The sequence below is a fragment of the Dermacentor silvarum genome, chromosome 4 (assembly GCF_013339745.2).
Source record: "Dermacentor silvarum isolate Dsil-2018 chromosome 4, BIME_Dsil_1.4, whole genome shotgun sequence".
NCBI lineage: Eukaryota > Metazoa > Arthropoda > Arachnida > Ixodida > Ixodidae > Dermacentor > Dermacentor silvarum.
The window spans coordinates 214,808,711-214,829,808 of record NC_051157.2 but is presented as its reverse complement, the minus strand read 5'-3'; the positions used below and the strand labels follow the sequence as shown (position 1 = coordinate 214,829,808).

Genomic DNA, 21,098 nt, shown 5'->3' with positions numbered 1-21,098 from the left:
TCGATTGGGGGGTTGGGAGTCGTGATAACGGGGGGGAGGGGGGAGTCGTGAGCTGTGGTAGGGATAGGGTTGTCCTGTCCTTCAGCTGCTTTATGCTTCTTACGTCTACTTGGGGTGGAGTCCAGCTTTGTGAGGCGGGTTGCGTAAGAATTGAGCCGGCACTCAAGATCGCTATAGCGGTCAGAAAACCCTTGGGTTAGCACGTCGAATCGGTGTTTAAGAGCAGCATTGTCTTGTGATATGTGAATAACCGCGTCTTTGAGGGTTGCACATTCCTCGTTGATGCGAGTGATAGCGTCCTGCAATTTTGCCTCAAAGCGAGCAGCAAAGGAATCAAGCAGGGTTGGAATGTCGTCTAGGAAGATGGGGTGGAGGGAGGTGGCGTTGTGCGTGGAGTTGAATTTGTAGAGGGTGCCGTGTCAGCCTCCATTGCTAGCGAATCAGGAGAGGAAGTAGGGCTGGAATGGCTGGGCAAGGTATGGTCGGTGGGTGGGTTAAGGTTGAGGTGCGGTAAGAGCGGGGGTAGGTGAAATGGCAGATCCAGTGGCAAGAGCACTTATCTGGGCTTCCAGTTTGGCGATGCATTGCCGAAGAGCGGCGGCTTCTGCTCGGGCTGCTGTAGCTTCTGCTTTGGCCGCCGCTCCCTCGTCCTGGGATTTCGCCAGGGCGTGTTGTAAACTGGGATTCACTGTCATGGATGTCGTGTGCTTGTGAGAAGAAAGGGGTGTGCTCCAGGCTTGTTTCAATGGCTCTGTCCAGGCTTGCTTGTGTTGGTTGGGCTGGGTGGGTCCGGATGACAATTGGGGAAAACTGTCTCTTGGTGGGACCGATTCCTGCTGCGGCGTTTCTGGGTGGCTTGGCTGTTTCCCTGGCTGGTGAAGGTTTCGTCCCTTGCACGATCCCGTGCAGGTAAGGTGAGGGTCCTCACACAGAATGCACTTGGGCGTACAAGGGAGGTCTTGTTGCGAATGCTGTGTTCCACAGCGGGTGAAAGATTTTGTCTTGGGGCTTGGGCATACGTCGTGACGGTGACCCGGCTGTCTGCAATTGGTACAGGCATCCGGACTGCCGCGGTATAGGGTGCAGCGGTGGATGGCTCCCATGTACTTGATGGAGTGCGGGACGGCATTTGCGTCAAACGTGATTAGGATGGAGTGCGTCTTTCCCATGCGTCCGGCTGCTAGTATGGTGTACTCCGGATTTCTTCTGACCAAGTCTTGGTAGAGTTGCGTTGGGGTCTCGTCATCATAGGCGTTTGTGATGACTCCTCTGGTAGCCCCCGGTGGGGGTGCCCCGTAAGCCGTGCAAGGGTAGGTTTGGTCTCCAATTTCGAGGGAGGTTAGCGTCTTGAGAGTCTCGGCTGTTGGGAAGTGGGTTGTTGCCATGGTGAAAGTATTGTTGGTCGGGTGGGTGCGCAGGCAGAAGTCGTCCGGTAGAGGGATTCGGAGCTGGGTCTGCACTGCCTTCGTAAGTCGAGGTGTTGGGACGTCTAGAAGTCGTAGTTCACCTCGCGGGCGAACGACCACTCGAATAGCGTTGGGTGGGAGTGGGGGCAGCTGCTTGCTACGCTGAACTGTGAGGCGCGTCTCCTTGGTCACAGGTGGTACGCGGGCCGGCGTCTTGCCGCTGCAGGTGGCGGCTGCTGCGTCGTGCGTCCCTGGCGCTCGGGTTAGCTGCCTCGGAGGTAGTGTTGCCGGAGTGGTGACGTGGTTTCGGCGAACTGGCTGGTCGGGAGGCGTAGGATTTGTACAGCACTGGTGTCCAATCGTCTGACTGGATCTCTTGTGTGGTTATGGTGTCGCCTTCAACCGTTACTTCCATCATAATGGCTGGCGTCGCCGGCGGTGTCGGCGGAGAGGTAGAGTACGGGTGGCGTATTTCCAATTGCTAGTAGGTACAGCGTTTGACCGCTGGCGCCACGCTGCGCCGCTCGCGCGTACCATGTTTCTAGCCGCCGCCGTTGGAACGGAGGAGGCGTTGACGGAGAAAACGCTGGGCTGGTGGTGACTAGCCTGCTGTTGGGATCGGTGGTATTATAAACGCATCACTGTTTTGATGATCCAAATATAATCTCACTATCAGGGATGGAGCAGTCTACCTGACTGAAGCAGTATTTTTTTATTTGGGGTGTTGCTACGCTGCGCTCCGCAACACCCCAACGACCGCCGCTTCGCGTCGGCGCCCGGTACCACGGCTGCCGCCGTGGCACCGGGGTTCAAACGACCACGCTGGCAAACAGAGAGGAAACAAAAAAAGAAAAGCGTGATATTATGAAAAACAAATTCTAGCCCGGGCGGGATTCGAACCAGCGAACGCATGATTCCAAAGCGAGCGCCGTAGCCACTCCGCCATACAACCACTTTTTTTTCTTACATGGTATTTATTGCATCATGTATATGCGAGAGAAATAGTATCTGCGGAAAACGTGCAAGCACCAGCCAACACATCTTATATTCATGGCCTAGAAACGGCCTAAAATCTCGTTAAGCACACCCTACACGAACAAAACTAAAGTAGTTTTGTTCTTAAACAAGTGGCAAGTAACTTTGATCCTAAAAAGGTGGCAACGACAAGCAACGTAACAAGAGATGGTACCAGTCCGGTTGAAAATCTGTCAAGTCATACATGTCCTTCAAGTGACCAATCATTTGAGCGTAGTGAAATTTCGCCGAAACAACAGGTTCAGCGTTTCTGTCTAACATGCGCGTCTTCCATAACATGCGCGTCTTCCGCTGTGTAGTCCAATTAAGAAAAACATATCAAAAGGCACGTCTTCTCCGTGGGGTGCAATCAAGTATCGGATGGTATGGTGATTCAAAATGAAGTCTTTCTTGAGAGTTCTTTGGAGCACATCCCAAAACAATATTGCGTCTTTACAACTTATAAAGCAATGCTCTATAGTCTCAGGTACATCACAAAGGCGACAGTTCACAGTGGATACAAAAATTCCTTTTTTGTGCAACCAAGTTTTGACAGGAAAATGTTTCACTGTGTAATTTAAAGAAAAACGTTTTTGTACATGGGGATAAAGGCATCTTGCGGACTCGTTTAAGTACTTCTTTCCTTGGCAAACTTGAGAATGTAGAACGGTAAAGTGGAGGTGGGAAAATCATTGATATCAAATCTTTGTATAGTTGTTTTCTAGACACTGTGTAAAGATACTCAGTAGAAAATTGAACCATGAGGAACTGCACAGCGAAATATACTTCATACATAAAACCCCACAAACAAGGTCTTTCAGAATATTGGGATGAAACTACCAGATTGGGTAATGCATTGAATAAGTTCACTTGTATGAATGATCGCAGTATCGGGTGTGAAGTATCTCGAAAAAAGAAGAAACGCCAAACAATCTGTCGCACATATAGATGCACTAGGCCAAGTCCGCGAGCACATACGGGTCTAAAGATATTATCTCGTCTCATAGGCTCAAAGGTGGAAGACCACACAAAAGTAGCAAATATTCTGTGAAATCGTTGAATATAAGTCCGGGCACAGTGAAGTATTTGCAGTACATAAAATATTTTTGTAGCCAGGAACAAGTTACAAGCCGCCGCCCTACCAAATATTGAAAGGCGGTGTGGCGTAAAGGTATCCGCATGGCGTTGAAGTGCCGGTACACGTTCCCGCCAGAAATGTGCACTAAGCTTATATGCATCAAAAGGTAGACCAAGGTATTTAGGTGGCACGGTTGTCCATTCTATACCAGCATATTGGGTCGGCGTACATCCCCATAAACCAAACCAAAGACCTGAGCTTTTTGACCAATTTATCTGGGCACTAGAAGCCATACAAAATTTTTCAGTCAATGATAGCACCTTGTCAATGCTCGGTTTGTCTGAGCAGAAAAAGGCAAGATCATCTGCATAAGCCAATACTTTGAGTTCATTGCCCAAAATGTTAAAGCCATGAATGTCACTGCATTTTAGAATGCTTATACACAGTGGCTCTAAATAAAGGGCAAATAGAAGTGGTGATAACGGACAACCCTGTTTTACAGAGGAAAGAATATACACCGGCTCGGACAGATTTCCATTAACAATTATATTGGTAGAACAGTTAGTGTAGCACATGCGAACACCGTTAAAAACAACGGATCCAACATTGGCGTGTTCTAAAAGTTTGAAAAGGAACGTGTGGTTCACTCGGTCAAATGCTTTCGCTAAATTAATCTGGAGCAATGCAAAATGATCACAGTGGGACGAGCAGTACTGAAGAGCTGTTCGGACTAGATGCAAGTTTGTTTGTATGGAACGGCCTTTTAATCCGCAAGTCTGGTGAGGTCCAATAAGTAATGCCATTGCATACTGGAGTCGATTAGATAAGACTTTTGCATAAATTTTGTAGTCTACATTCGTCAGTGTAATGGGTCTATGGCATTCTACAAACCGCAATTTTTCTTTTTCACTACTTTTAGGGATTAAGATAATATGGCTTTTAGTAAAAGATTGTGGTAGGCAATCTTCATCAAAACTAGCAGTAAATATATTAAGTAAAACAGGGCTTAATATAAATTTAAAGGCTTTATAAAATTCTCCAGAGATTCCATCAGGACCTGGTGTTTTGGAAAGCGGTAACTGATCAATGGCAAGTTCTATTTCTTGCTGGGTAAATGGTCCACTAATCACAGATCCATCATCCTCTGAGAGAGGGTTAACTAGGGAGACGAAATGTGTCAGAATATCAGGATTTGGCGCATGAGCTGAGCTGAACAGCGTTGTATAATATCTTTGAAATTCCTTGATAATCTCTTCCGTTTTTGTCACAAGCACGCCATTAGAATATATATCTGAGATATGTTTTGAATTTGCATGCCGACGCTCATCAAGTAACGCCTGGCGCGTTGGTTCTTCCGAGTGCAAGGCACGGGTTGTACGAGCGCGAATGCGAGCACCTCTATAGCGTTCAGCATCGTATTTTTGAAGGTGGCTTTTAACAAGAGTGATTTCATTTATATATGTGCCAGGTGTTTCTGATTCGTGGTTGTATGGCGGCGTGGAATCCGCCATACAACCACGCTTCAAAGGGTTGCATTCATGCGAACCATACGATTGCGTTCGAGCGCCCTCAGCGAAAGAGACCACCTAGAAACGCGGTACGCGCGAGCGGCGCAGCGTGGCGCCAGCGGTCAAACGCTCTACCTACTAGCAATTGGAGTGTTGCGTTCGGGTGAGGCTTAACTGAGCAGCTGAGCGTCTCGGTCTGATAATCGTTCTCAGCACAAAAAAGGTCGGATTTCGCCCGGAATGGGCGGTTTCCCTGTCTTCCTTAGGCACTTATGTCGCTTCTCGAGCAGATTAGTGGCCGTAGGACAAATTGGATAGGAGGAGCACGTACCGTTTGCCGGAGCCGACGTTGCATACATCCGCTCGCGCTGGCGCCTACGCTGCGTCTCCTATGTAGAGCAAACGCGCCTTCTTCCGACGCGCGAAAGGCCTCAGGGGGGGGGGGGGGGGGGAAGGGAGGCGACGTTTAGCTGCGGCACCAAGTGCGTATTTATGTAAAAACGTTGTGAGACGAGAAGGTGGTAAAGACTTCCGACGCAGCTCGACGAGTGTCCCGTTCTGATGTCGAAAACCTCCGAGCCGCCCCCAGAGGCTCCGGCAACAGCCACCAACGCCGCACGCGTTTTGTGCAAATGCGGGCAAAACGCTGACGGCATCGACAACAGTTCTGCGTGTTGCCGGTGCTGCTGCATGTCCAAGTTTATACCGCTCATAAAGCTACTATCATTACTCCAATTAGCTGTCTACAAATTTGCTATCCCAATTGATGCTTCGCCTTTCGGGTGAAACTGCGACAATTTTTTTCTCTGTTTATTTATTTCCTTCCTTCGTTCCTCTCTTTCTTTCTTTTTTTCTTTCTTGTCCCTGGCTCATACCCGCATATCCAATGCAGGTATGCGCTACACATGATTTTATTATCGTTAATCGGGACGTGACTGACGGGCATGTGATGTTATTGATGCCATGACCTATCAGTGATGTTAGTCATCGGGTTTGACGCCTGTGCTAAGGCACAACTGGCGTGAAACCGCCACGCACATGGTGCCAAACCATCACACACATGGAGCCGATATACCGATGATAGTTTTTTTTTTCTACACGCGCACACGATTCTGTGGGAACTAGCCCTTAACAGCTTCACTGTAAAAATTTAGGAAATAAAGCAAAGAAGAGTTGTTCAACGTCGTGATGCAAGGGTACGTAGATGATGCTGAGCCGGAGATACGATGTATGTGTTTATGGTCTCAGAATCACAAACCTATCTCTCGCCATTGATGCAATGTGGAGAAGTGCTGTGTACGTCTGTACGTTATTATGCTTGATATTCTATGGTGAATTTTAGAGATATTTGTATTCTGACCACTTGCATCTCAAGCGCTGGCTGTCATGCGTGTGCGGATCCTGACTTATTTTTTTTATTGTTAGCAGACATCACTGCGTGAAAGAAAGCATGGTAGTAATTGAGCGTTATTGCATCACAGAACACTTCGATATGCGAAGGGTACTATATATATATTAAGCACGGTTGTTAGAAGATATTAATTTCTGCAGGTGAGGATTCGAGTGATGGAATAATATTCCTAAGCAAATTTGGAAACAAGGCAATTTTAGAGTGTTGTTGTTCACCGACGGTCGATGTGCGTGCGCAGCGCTTCCTACACAGATGCTGGTCACCTGGACAACTTTCGACCCCACCAACGATTCCGTGGTGGAGTTCGGCGAGGGCGGCTTGGATAGACAAGCCACGGGCCAAAGCACCAAGTTCTACGACGGCGGCTCCGAGCGCAGGCTCATCTATATTCACAGGGTCCTGCTGGAAGACCTCACGCCAGGAGCGTTTTACGGTAAGTATACGCGCACACGATCTGAAATTACGAACGGAAGACCGACACAGGGTGACGCATAAGATCAACTTTTCACCAAATTAGTGCAGACGAGTACGCGTAACTGGCAGGTATAGGAAAAACGCTGCAATTACAACAGTTGGACTGGTCCGACATATGGAGGTCTGCAGTTCCCAAATAAAACCATCAGAAAATAGTCCATACGCGGTGTTACAGGAAATGCGAATCATTCAAACGTAGAACAAAACACTTCCTTCTCTAAAAAATAAACTCCTGAGAAAGCGAGTAAAGAAATAGCATTATGTCACCATCATCATCAGTCTGTATTTATGTCCACTGCAGGATGAAGGCCTCTCCCTGCGATCTCCAATTACCCCTTGTCCTGGGCTAGCTGATTTCAACTTGCGTCTGCAAATTTCCTAACCGATGTAGCATGAGCTTAAGTTCAAATTCGAACAATTCTAAAAATACTTATATGCGCTTCCACTTTCAACTGCATTTGTAACAGTTTATTATTTGACACTCAAAAATGTACAATTCGGACCACTCCATGCTTAAAATGAGGCGACACAGCGATTACACGTCATTTTTAGGTAATTAGACGTAACACCCTTCCGATCAGTTATTTCCTGTTCGCGCTTCCATTAATGCATTCAAAACAGCTTGTTCACTAAATTATAATTTCGTACTGTGTGCGTATTATTCTTTCGATACTGTATGTTCTCGGCAATTCTTGTTCATTGCTGTTATTTTAGAATTTGATTTCCTATTGCTGTTCCTGTTGATATTTTTTAAATCTTGATAAGGACAACTAATGTGATTACCTAACATGAGTATGTGTGCATCTACTTCGCTATCTAATATTACGCGGATCACTGGCAGGCAATGAGAGCATGGCAGTCGTTTATCCACAAAACGGTGGTTTTCCCAGGCACCTACACAAAAAGCTCAAGGAATGATTGCCAGCCAGACTTTTAAATCATTACCTATTTGTAGCCGGTACGTACACGTTTCGGTGTTACTGATTAGTGTTTTCACAACAAAACACTAACATCAATGACCGCGATGACATCTCGTGTTAAACCAAAATGACTTGGGGTGTTCCTTGCTTGTGTGACGTTTATTACAGCGAAGCTGTATACCTCTACCACCAAGGAAATGTTGGTGTCGTTGGCGTAAGCAAAAAACGCCAGGCTAAAAATTGAATACAAACAGCATATCTCCTTTGAAATCAGGCATACAGCATACAGCTCAACACTCGTTTTCAAAAGAAAAACCACAAAACAAGCATCAAAACCACACGATGCATGATAAGGCACGTGTGAACAACGGGAACACCCTCCTACGCGTTCCGGTAAAGGTTAGGTTTGCAGCTGCTTCGAAAGGGGTTGACGTCATTCAAAACCCTCGTGTGAAGTGTAAACCGTATAATCTATGCTAATGACATCTGCGAATAATGCGAAGCACATTACTTCTCCCGCCTGTGTTCCACGGTATAGATTACGGTTGCGTAAGCTACTCCTAGTGGAAAAGTACCCAACAACATAGAAATCACGTAGTGAGGTCACCATGGTCTAGCAACTAATTCAGTTCATTCTAAGCTACCATGGGTAGACCACGGAAAGGAAAGACGCCAGAAGAACGGCGTGAATATAATGTCGTTGTGAAGTAAGAAAGGGTGTGGTTAAGTAAATTGCACTTGTCTCTGGTTTAACTCTTTGTAGAGCCACGTGCGTGAATTCAAGTGACGTCACAATGGGTAATCGTTGTGGGTGTCGTTTACAGCTTCGCTGTCCAACCACCTTCACAGCGTGAATTGGAGCCACAGTTTTTTGTTGTTCAAAGCATTGGCCTCGAGTACACGCCCACTCTCTGAAGTATTGTCGCTGCACCAGAAGTAGAATAGCGTAGCAGACGGCCATGTATAAATAAGATGTCATTATTCGGTCGACAGCGCTTGCCCTAATCACACCCGGGCGTAGTTTTCACCACATATCTGAGTTCTCGCACAAGCATTGATCTATATAGTTACTGCAATTGAGCTATTTTATTGCCTATCAACTGCTGCATCTGTGCAGCGTGGTGAGCAAACAGGACACTGAATCAGCTTGCGGTATGAAGACTATGTGCACGTTTGCGCGAGCTGCGCCTAACTTGACTTCGAGGGGTGACAGTTTTTCAAGAAGGGACAGGTCTTAAGACATGTAACAGCTCCACAACCATTAGGTTACTCGCGACATTTAGCTGTCGTGAACAGCACACCGCATAGGCCGCATGATTGTAATCAAGCGTTCACAGCCGTTGTTGTTGGAGCAGTTCATTGCGATCAACATGCTCCTTTTGTGTAAGGCAGCCGATCGTTACTAACACCTCAATTAACTGTGCATCATCTGCGTAACTAAGACCGAGGTCGCTTCATTATGCAATTGTGATAGTAACAGCAAGCACTTGACATGTAGTTCACAAGTGGGCAATAACTTCGATTTATCGATGCGGGCGCGTTTCGGATTGCAGCTCCAGTTGTGACTTCGCATTTTCGTCCCGTACCGTCAGGCAGAGTACATGATTAGAATTTTTCCGCTGTGCTTTACAAAGAAATCAAAGCTCGCAGATATGTAACGGTTAAAACATTTCTCGGCCGCTCCTTTAGAGGGCGCTGCCAAATATAACCGATTAGATCATCTCGGCTTTCAGGTTGGGGACCCGGTCTCCATCGGCGCCAAATTGGTTCTCATCTATGCCACGCCCTCTATGGCCGCGCCGCCTTGTAGCGTGTACGCAAGCCGTTGTGATTTTAGCGAAATTGGTATCATAATTGCTGGCAAAAGTGAGCCATGAGTCGGAATTAGGTGAAAGGAAGTGTTCGGTGTCGTAATGTATTCGCAAGATTTTAAACACGAAAGTAGGCATTTAAAGACAGGTTTTATGCAGGAGTTCCTATTTAAATACACGGGAACGGATAAATGGTTTTTCTCAGCAACCACTGCGCCAGCTTGGAAGATGTTTGTTGCACGTAAAAAAACGCTTCGAACTGTATGAAATACACACGCACGCTCACACATACAAAAAAGCGCACAAGCACTTGCCCACACAAACACACACGCACGTACAAACACGCACCGCGCACATGCGCACAAACACACGCAAACACGCACGCACACGCAAGGAAACCAGCACACACACACGTACGCACAAACATACGGAAGCACGCATGAGGACACGCACGAACACACATACACACACAAAGGCGCGCACACATACATACCTACACGGACAAGCACACCACCAACACGTACACACATGCACGCACACGCACGCACGTGCACACAAATGCGAACACGGATGTACGCGCAAACAGACGTACAGTCAACTACAAAAGTTTGCGGACCACGCGAGCGCGTGCGAGACTGCCTATCCGCGCCACCTAGCGGTACGCCACCTAGCGGCGACAGGGGCGCTCTCCCGGATATGAGCCCTCTTGGTACTCGCCTGCCTGTTAATTTTTTATTCCCGTGCATGACATTGTTAGTTCGTTGTGCTGACGCAGAGCGCTGTCTGCGATAAGACCGCCACATATCTGGCTTGATAGCAGTATCGGAGCAATCACTGCAACCTTTGTCGACTGGTGTGCCAGTGGGTAGATAAGTTTCACGAAGCGCTGCGACGATTTTTTTACGCGACGTTTACTGGCGCACTTTGGTTGGCAGCATCTTGGTCCAATGAGTGTTGCTGCTTCTGCGTCTTGAGAGAAAGGATAGGGAGGTGTTTCACTGTCATCAAAAATAAAGAAAAAGCGGATGCACAGAAAATTTTCTTTCACACATAGGCGCATCTTCGCATCAGTCGCTGAAAACGTAGTAGACTTGCTTCAGGCCACGTGGTGATTGCCTATTTGGAAAGATGCCGCTGCGTGTTCCACTTGACGAAAGAAGGCACATTGTGCGTTTATTTATAGAGGGAATACCTCAGCGCGAAATCTGCCGCCGAACCAACAGGAGCCGGACTGCCGTGAATAGGATTATTCAAGCTTTCCGCGACGATGACAGATTCACAGATATGGAGCGCAGTGGGCGTCCAAGGGCCACGACTGAGGAAGAGGACCGCCTGATTACGGCCGCCATCGTGGCTGATCCTTTTCAAAGTGCAGAGGATATCCGAGAAGCGCTCTCGCTCACGGTATCGTCTGAGACTGTAAGAAGAAGGCTGAGTGAGCTTGGCCTGCAGTCTTTCGTAGCAGCACAGAAGCCCTGCCTCTCAGACAGCCAGCTACAAGAACGACTCATGTTCGCTACAGCAATGAAAGATTGGACAACAGAGAAATGGGGCGATGTCATCTTTAGCGACGAGTCAACTTTTTCCACGCGCTGGGACCAACGGAAGCGGGTTTGGCGTCCACTAAACTGCAGGTGTGTTTACAGTGTATTGGCAGTTAATTCACGAAGCTAATTCTGCATCACAACATGTTTCACGTAAAATGAGCTTTTGCACATTACGAGATTTTTCTGTAGTGGTATTATGTTGAAAACATTAACGATTGTTTCATAGTACTACTTACTCTGAAGCTAATTAAAAGCTGCCAGTGGGTCTTTCAGTACTATCTAATGATGTTTGCACGTTTTCTATTGCAACTCTATAACAGCATTATAAAGTTCATACGCAAAAGGAATCACAACATTTTTAGACGCGCCGCTGGAACCCAATTGTATGCTATTTCTTGCAGATATCTGCCTAATTACACACAGAGTGTTCTATCCAGTGGACGGTGTTCCGTGAGCGTGTGGGGAGCAATCAGCAAAAATGGCCTTGGTCCCCTTGTGCGTCTGGAAGGGCCCTTCACTGCGTCACGGTACTGCGACGTCATCACTAGACACCTCGTTCCGTATGCGCTGGACGGTCCCTTCAGCGACGGCTGCTATTTTTTTCAACACGACCGCAGCCCGATCCATAAAGCACGTATCGTCCAGTCATTGCTAGAAGAACATGCTGTTTGCCAGCTTGAGTGGCCTCCATGTGGCGCCGACTTGAATCCCATAGAAAATGTCTGGGGCATGTTGAAGAAACGGCTGTCCACACGAGCCAACCGCGGCCGCACGGCCGATACGCTGTGGCAAGCGATCGCACAAGAATGGGAAAGCCTGCGCGGTCGACCGGAGATTACTGAATCTTTGTACGAGTCGATGCCCACACGCATCAATAAGGTGCTAGAAAACGGCGGACATTTCACTTCCTACTAGATCATTGAGAGACCTATGTTTCATGACACTTCTGTAAATGTCTTGTGAATAAATTCATCCCCTTCAGACACGAATTATGATGCACTGTCTGCAAATGCGTCAAATGCGCATGGCATCATTTCAAGACGCTCACTATTACATTTCAAGAAAGAAGACGAAGCAATGTGCTGTTTTGTGCGAGTTTCAGTAAAAAAAATTAATTAGCGTATAACTCGTTATCTAATTATTCTGAAATCCGTCAGCTTCAATGCTTGCATAAAAAGAATCAACTATTAGGCCCGAAACGCATGCACACTTGCTTTTTCGGTTGTATTCGTGTCGACCGGAGAAAAAAAATACTCTTGACGTTGGTCTTGGAACGCGGCACGTCGAACGATTGTCTAACATGGTAGTGTCTCCAGCAAAGTGATCATCTGCAGCAATACGCAGGACAATGAAGTTAACTGACCGCTAGTTGTCCCATCAGGAAGCGGACACGAATGTGCACACTGAGTTTTAGGTCATTTCAAACAAGGTCCCCATACAAGGACGCCGTGTCGCAAAGGGTTATAAAAAGAGTCATCGCACCCGATTATTTCTTATTTTTCTAAATGTAACCACTATAGCAGCGCGGTGGTTCGGGCTTTGCGCAGCAAAACCTGGGCGCAGGCGATCAAATTCCGGCCGCTACTGTCACTTAGCGATGGGGGAGGAACGGAAAAATTCTGCCTACTGACTAAGCATCTGTGTCCCATGGCTGCCTCACCGCTCACTCACGCACTCACGAAAAAAAAAACAGCGTGGCTACGCGAAAATAGAACTGATAACAGCCGAAGAATACGCTGTCTGATTACTTGTACTGATATTCTGCTCTCAAAATATAAGCAAGTAGCCCTGGCTAACAAAGAGCGCGTCACGTTGAAAGAGATAGGTAGAAAATATTTGCGCACAGTGCGAAAATAGACAGGCCATAGATTTAAGGAGGGATGCGTCTTCAACGTAGCGCTGCTGTCGATCGCTGGTGACGTAGCGGAAGTGTCGCGAAGAGGCTCTTGGCCACGCGCTCGCGTGGTCCGCAAACTTTTGTGGTTGACTGTACGTACGCACATACACACAAAAGTACGTACACACTGCGTATTTCACAGTCACATCACCCATACCCATGCGCACACAAGCCCAAACACGCCCACGCGCACACAAAAACACGTCCACTCGCAAGCAGGTACAAACAAACACGTACGTGTTTGCGTGTATGTACATACACGCAAATAGGTATGTACACCCTGCGTATTTGCACGCGCACATCGCACACACCCATGCACACACACGACGTATGTGTTTGTGTGTACAAATATGTACACACAAACAGGCGTACGCGCGTACATACACGAGAACTCGTACGTACGCACTGTGTATTTTACAGCGCAGCTCTTAGGCGTCCGTTCCTGCGTTGAGATTCGGCGTCGGTGTTCCTCGGCGTAACCGAGCGGACGAGCACAGCGAAGGATGAAAGGAGCAAACGCGGAGCACAGAGGGGGAGGAAAGACAGCGGTAGCGGTGAGAGCGCAAGGAGGAAAGCGGAGTAGGAGGAGGGTCGGCCAAAGCGTGAGAAGAAAAGCATAGTGCCGTGCAAGACGTGTTCTGCGGCGACGATCGCTACGAGATGGCGCCTGAGTTGCGCGCGTCGTCTGTTCACCAATGACGCCATCGATATAATGGCTAGATGGGTAGGTGTGCCGAGCGAGCTAGTTCACCACTTCTCCGCCTCATGACGAAGAATGGGCGCTGCGGACAGTATAACGGTTCAGCTGCACGCTACGGCGGCTGCGCCGTGTAGACGAACAGCCTGTTTTATAGTATCGCTGCATCTGATTTTATCTTTCAAGTACGTGCTATAATACCGTTCTGAGCAGTTAGGCCAAGTCAGAATGAGGAATTTGTTGTTGTTGTTGTCGAGTCAGAAAAAAAATGCTTAAGCCAAATTTCTAGCTTGGCGATTCGTCACATTTATAGCCATAAACGCGGTGCTCCAGCCAGCACATTGAAGACGTAGATGCATTTTTTTTTCATGCATAAAACAATACTGCAGTCGTTTTATAGGGTATATGGAAACGTACTTACGTAATATTTTTCGAGTTCTGATGCTTCAATTTGGAGAAATCTAGCCATTGTGTTGTACTGCTTGACATGGCAGCATTTATGCATGGCTTTACTGCCTTGGCATTGCAGCATTTTGTCTACCTCCACAAGGAGGCAGCTGACTTCTTCTGCAGATTTATTTAACAGTCGTTGCACCTGGACAGAAACATTTGCTCGCACATACGATCACACGCTTCCAGGAGGATAACTTTAGTGAGTGTGACGCTGTTTCCGTTTTTCACGCAAACGGAAAACGCGGCAGACATTGCACCCTTCCACTGAATGTCGTGTCCAGCGGCCGTGAGGCAGAACACACGAGCTGACGATCTCAGCAAGCGTACTTGTAGAAAAGTGAAAGTTGTCGTCGCCATTTGCACAGGCTTTATTAACATCTCGTCCCTGGGATCTCTCCGCATTCTCAAAACAGCCTACTGTCCTAATTACCTGTTGTGACCGCAGTCCCAAAGAATTGTTCGTTTTCCTTTTTTGGCATCACTTTAGAGAGGTAGGCTGGAGCACCTGGCAGAATTGATGGCACTGCATCGTCGGTAAGTCATGGAGGCTCCCTTGGAATCAGGTCAACCTCTCCGTTGACCACTTGGGTGAAATTGCGCTGAATGAAATGTTCTTAAAAGTGTCGCTCGCACACAACTGATGTCGGCTGCAGTTGCTTGTCCGCTTTATGAAGGGCCAGTTCCCATTTACTAAAAAGGTCAGGGTCTTTTGGCACCGAAAACAAGGCTATTTTAGGCCTCTTTCTCAGAGATTTAGAACCAGATTTGCAGTTCGGCGCGAAGCAGTAAGTGTCCTTGGTGGTCTTCGTTGGGGGCGCAATACCGCCGCGAACATCGTCAGTAGTTTTTCCGACCAGAAACATTCCACATCTCTTAGGAACTTTCAAACAATAAGAGAGACCCGGAGCTATTCACCTTTCAAGCTGACAGGAACAGGTGACATACAACTATTCCAATACGGGCTTTAATTTCTGCGCACTCTCTGCCACCTGTAGCAGACGACACGCACTGTGGAACTGTTATACTGACCGCAGCGCCAATTTTGATTCATGACGCGGAGAAGTGGTGAACTACACTACAGACGCGCCGGTCGGCACACCTACCTATGTAGCAACCGTATGTACCATCGATAAGGCATGCGGCGAGCGCTTCCACCGAACCATATATGGAAACAAGGCGCTGCGTGAGCGGAGATCTGTCAACGGCGGCTGCTGTGAATCGCGCCCACGCGTCACCTACGCGCTGCCTATCGCGATATCCCGATTAGCGCAGCAGTCGCGGCACCCTTCGCTCCATTTGCAACGTGCCGCGCGAGACAGATTGTCCGCCCCAGCCCCCAATACATCGCGAAATAAAAACAAGCATAGAGCTGCGCTTAAATTTCGCATTAGCAACTATCGTCATCACCGGGGAATTTTCTACACCCACCTTACACATCGCCATGCACACCCACGCCCAAACACGCGCGCACACATATGCAAGCACTCACAATCATGGACAAACAAATAAACGCGTATGCACGGACATAAACACGAACACGTACGTACGTACACACTGCGTATTGTACACGCACATCACACACAAGCACACACTCACGAGCACCACGTACACGCGGAGACACACGGGCGCACACAAACGCATACACTCACAAACATCTGCGCACACGCACTCAGGACACACAAACACTCACGTACACGCTGCGCACTTGTACAAGCACACCTATGCACACGCACGAATCAACGGGCGCACACGCACGCAGACACGCACGCGCACTCGCAAACACGAGCGTACGCACAAACCCGTGCACACACGTGCCAAACCAAACTTGACCAGCCAGCGTTTCACAGCTCCCTATGCGAACTCACTCGCAGCTGCTGTCACTGAAACTAGCATCGATGCAGTCGCGTCTTTCGCCACATCCCCTTCCCTTGACGCTGCGCCGTGCTCCCTATTGGGCAACAGAAATAGCCGTCATTTTCCTTAATAAACCACTACTACTACTCTTTCGTCACGCCCCGCGTGTCGTATGCTCCTGCTGCGGTGCGCGTCATTTGTCCCAACCGGCATGTACCACTTGTCCGTGGGTAAATGCAGTTTAGCTACGCACTCTGAGTTTTGGGACAAACCTGTCACAAGTAACAGAGACTGCACTCTTTCTGTGTTTCTGTGTTAGTGTGTCTTGCGGTCCCGTCTCTATTCAGGCAGCATGCTTCGTCTGCCGTATGGTTGCTGCGAGGGGTCGTCCCCCCCCCCCCCCTACCCAGTACCACTTGCTCGTCAGTAAAACTAGTTCGTCAGTGTAGCTCGTCAAGTAGCTCGTCAGTGAGGCTTGCCAGCTGCCCCCTCAAAATATTATGCCACGGATGATGGGACAAGAAATTACCCAGTACCGACCGCGAAATACACGTGTAGCTTGTGCCTCGAAGCTGAAGCTGTACTGCGCAAATGAGCGGCCGTGTGCCATGATTCTGTATTCCAAACAACTTTTCGAAATTAGCAGCGTCACATTTCCCTACTCAGTGCTTAATTTTTACATCGAAGCTGTAAAGGGCTAGGTTCCAGGTGATCGCGTCCGTAGACCGACCGGCGTGTACAACAATTTCGGCTCAGTGTGCATGGTGGTTTGGCTCCAATACGTGGCGGTTTCCCGCCAGTTGCACCTTAGCACAGGTGTCAAAACGGATGACTAACATAACTGATAGGTCACGACATCAATAACCTCACATGCTCGTCACTTACGTCACGATTAACGATAATAAAATCACGTGTGACGTATACCCGCATTGGATATGCGGCATATGCGGATATGAGCCAGGGACAAGAAAGAAAGGAAGGAAGGAAGGAAGGAAGGAAGCAAAGAAATAAAGAGATACAGGATCACAGAACAAAAGAAAGAAAGAAAGTGTGCCTCATACCCGCGTTGGATATGTGGGTATGAGCCGCCGAGAGCAGGAGCGGGAGAGATCTCACAGGATCCTAACGCTGCCGTGCAGTGTTCCGCGGCTATGAACGCTGTGGCTCATACGCTAGCCTATGACGATGGGGCGGACATGGCGCAGCAAACGCACTACTTGTCCGTCACGCCGGGGGAAAACAAGACGCCGGTGTCCTTGCTCTTTGACGAACATGCCGAAGACGCTCAATGTAATGAATAATGATAATATATAAATTCGCTGTAGCGATATTAACTACAGCAGACCCGTCGTAGTAACAGCTTCGCTGGCTTCCATCTTCACAATAGCAGAAGGGCTATGATTTTTTAAATATTTTTTTTTTCTGGAAGCTTATTCTTAACATGTGTAATAAAGACAACGAACGCCTGTGTAAAAGGGAGCGAATGCCTTTTTACAGTCACTCACGGAAGAAAGATATCTACGTTCAGCGTGATCGGCAGGAAGTGGCAAGAGCCGATTCCAAAACTGAACACTCATAGGTCAAACGTTCATTTTCTTTTCGACAAACAAAATTGCCAACGAACATTGCGACGCCTTTTCTTTACTTACTTGACCAACCTTTGGTTCAAACTAATTCTGCCTTTCTTCTGGCGGGTTGCGTGCACGTGCTCTGTAAACCATCGTCTTACTGTTTTACAGCGAAACTGTTAAGGGCTCACTCTTCGATGGTCGCGTCCGGCAATAGAAAAAAAAACTCTCATTGGCCGCATGCTGTATGTGCGCGTGAAAGCGCGCGAGGGCGAGGGACGCGCGCTTTCACGGGGAGCGAACGCACGGCGGAGAGCAAACGCAACTTATGGGCACGTGAAAGCGCGCGAGAGCGAGGGACGCGCGCTTTCAAGGGGAGCGAACGCACGGCGGAGAGCAAACGCGACTCCCCAGTGGAAGGGGAGCGGTGGGCGAGGAGGGCATCGAGGCACCCTAGACTGCGTGTGCGTGCCCACTCTCCCTTGCTCAGCTCGAAGTTCTCGGCATTGGCTGCCGCGGGGGTCACCATCTCATTTCATTGGCTGCCTTCCCATGTGGGAATAGCCGGTAATGAGGCAGCGGATACCCTCGCCAAAACCGCCCACCATCCTGAAGTGCCGCTCACATGAGCAGTCGCTTCCTCAGATTTTTCAAGGCAGCGCCTGAAAAAACTGCTCACAATCGTCCACCCGGATGCCAGAATGGCAAATAGCAACTGTCCCAGGCCACTTCCAGAGTGCGGCCTTACCAGGAGGGAACGCGCAACGTTGCTTCGACTGCGCACGGGCTCTGTCTGGACGGCGGCGCGGCTGCGCGCCAAGGGATGCTCCACGTCACCGGCCTGCGAACGTTGTGGCGACCCCGAGACCCTCGAGCACCTTCTCTGTGCTTGCCCAGCGCTGGCACACGACCGCTCAAGGGTCATCACTGCCTACAGACAACAGGGTCTACCTGCTGCGACAACCAGCGACCTCCTGTTCCCGTCGCCTCCCCACATCCGAGCTCTCCATAGCCTTTTGGAGTTTGTGGAACTGAACGTAATCTCCGCCCATCGCTAAGCGCTCGCCCCTAGCAGGCCACTGCCTCCATCACCAGCCTCCTTCAAGATCGCATGAGACTATTGCTGCTTCTCCTTCTCTTCCCTTCCTTTCAACATCTTTATCTCCTTTTTCCCCTTCCCCTGACGCTGCGCCGAGCTCCCTATTGGGCAGCAGAAATAAGCGTCATTTTCTTCTTCAATAAAATCACTACTACTGCCCACTCTCCCACTGCGGCGCATGCGCGCAGCCCTGACGGTCGCTGCTGCCTGTGCCGCCGACTCTCTCTGGAATCTTGCCCGTCTCTCCCCTAACAGTGTCGACAACGGCGTTTAGCCGTTCCGTCAAGTAGCCAGCGTTTTGACAGCGGTTTTGTGCGGTCAAACAAACAACGCGCACAACTGTTGTTGACGCTGGCGGCGTTTTTCCCGCGTTCGCACCGAACGCGCGCGGCGTTGGTGACGTGTTTATGAAGAACGTGCCAACCATTGCCGTACACCCTATGGCGGTGTACCGTAGCGACCATAAGGCCATGGTCCCTGTGGTCATTAAATAAATGACAAACACCGGATTATGTATATTTCTCATTCTTTAATAGTTCAAATAACCAATTACACCATCACATCTTAAGAGACATAATTGGAAATACATACTTCCCACCATAGTACAGCTTCGCTGGTCTTCCATCTCCACCCCAGTGGATTTTTTTCTTGTTTAATGCATGCGCATGACCATATAAAACGCGATTACGCAGGTCAAAGTTTGCAAATCATCGTATGCAAATGCAGGCACTCACAGATAGATTTTCTAGCCTGACCGGGCTGTTCCCGAATAAATTGGCGCAAACAGGTTTCACTCGAATATGTGACGAATAAATCTTTTATCCCGTACGCGTTCAATAACGGTGAATACCTGGTGATGGTTTTGAACGACCTCATATTTCTGCTAAGACGCTTGGGGCGGGGGGGGGGGGGGGCGCCGTCGCTTTCGAAAGGGTATCTCCACCCTCAACGGTGGCGCTGCTATCGAGGCACCCTATAGCTGATTACATGTTGACCTAATGTATTTGTTCCTGTAAGTTGCATTTGTTGCATACTCGCAATGGTTGCATGAAACTCTGGAGCTGACACGTAAGTGCTGTCATTTAGTAATAATACATGTAAATATGTGTACTCGTATTTGCCTATTTTCTCTCCCTCTTCGTCGGCTTACTTCACTTAGCCTCGTTGTGTTGTAAGGGTAACTACTTTTGTAACATGCATAAGTGTGTGCCTTTACATATCCAAGCGTTTGCTTCCCTATGTTTTTATCGTTATGGTTGGGATCCTTTCTAGAATAATTTTCATAAATGTAGTAATCTGTACAGCGCTCACAATTGCACGAATTACAAGGAAAGTACAAGAGACATGCGCGGACGTTCAGTCCGCGCATGTCTCTCATTATACAAACGCAAAGCCCCCAACCCCGAACCAGTCAGCGAGACGAAAGGGGACGCGGAGGAGGAAATCGCGGATCCGGATGAGACCCCGACTGATGCCAGTGCCGTCAGGCCAGCCGCCACAACTAAGCTCATCAGAGGCAAGCTAACCGCCAGATTAGCTTCCTTCGAAAAGCGAATTATGGAGCTGTTCTCCAGGATAGAGGAAAGAATTACGCACTTAGAAAGATCCAAGATTCAGCCCAGAGGCAGACCCTTGGCGTCGGCAGAGCAACCACAAGAAATCCCAAATACCGGAAACGGTGAGAAAGGGCCATTCTATCATCCCCAATAATCAAAATGGCGAACGCAAAAGACCTAAAGGTTTGGCAGTGGAATTGTGCAAGCTTCCAGAGGCGCAAGTCCTTCCTCGGACAACTCATCAGATCAATAGCGGATAAACCGCACGTCATTCTGTTACAAGAAACGTTAAGCGGCGAAGAAATCTCCTTCCCAGGTTACCGCGCGATAACGGACAAGGGGGAAAGAGGTAGAGGTATCACCATTCTAATTGGATAGGAACGGTTTCGGGAGGTCCATACGAGCTGTATAACCGTGGCAACCCGCAGGGCTCGGTCCTCACCCCGCTACTGTTCAACATAGCCATGCACAGGCTTTCCGCTCGCCTCGCCGAGTTCCAGAACCTGGGACACGCTATTCACGCGGATGACATTTCGATCTGGGTGCCGGGAGAATCAATGGCCACGATTGAACACTCATTACATAACGCGCTAGAAACCATCGAGGGTTTCCTCTCCGGCACGGGGCTCGATCTCTCCCCGTCTAAATCGGAACTCTTGCTGTACAGGCAATCTACGCAGGGAGTCACAAACCTCGAGCCTCTGGAAAGTCTCCTGATAATTATCAAAGCCAAAAACGGCAGCCAATACCGAGGGTAAACTCGGTCAAAATTCTACGTCTGCTCATCGACGCCAAGCGCTGCAAC

At 48.7% G+C, this 21,098-nt stretch overlaps 1 protein-coding gene across 1 annotated transcript in view; it reads left to right on the top strand.

Annotated features, from left to right (window-relative positions):
* LOC119450941 (acid phosphatase type 7-like) overlaps window positions 1–21,098 on the top strand; it is a 278,007-nt gene that overhangs the window by 82,041 nt on the left and 174,868 nt on the right. The window contains exon 2 of the mRNA XM_037714405.2: window positions 6,656–6,850. Coding sequence (XP_037570333.1) covers window positions 6,656–6,850 — 195 coding nt within the window. The remainder of the gene's footprint in view (window positions 1–6,655; window positions 6,851–21,098) is intronic.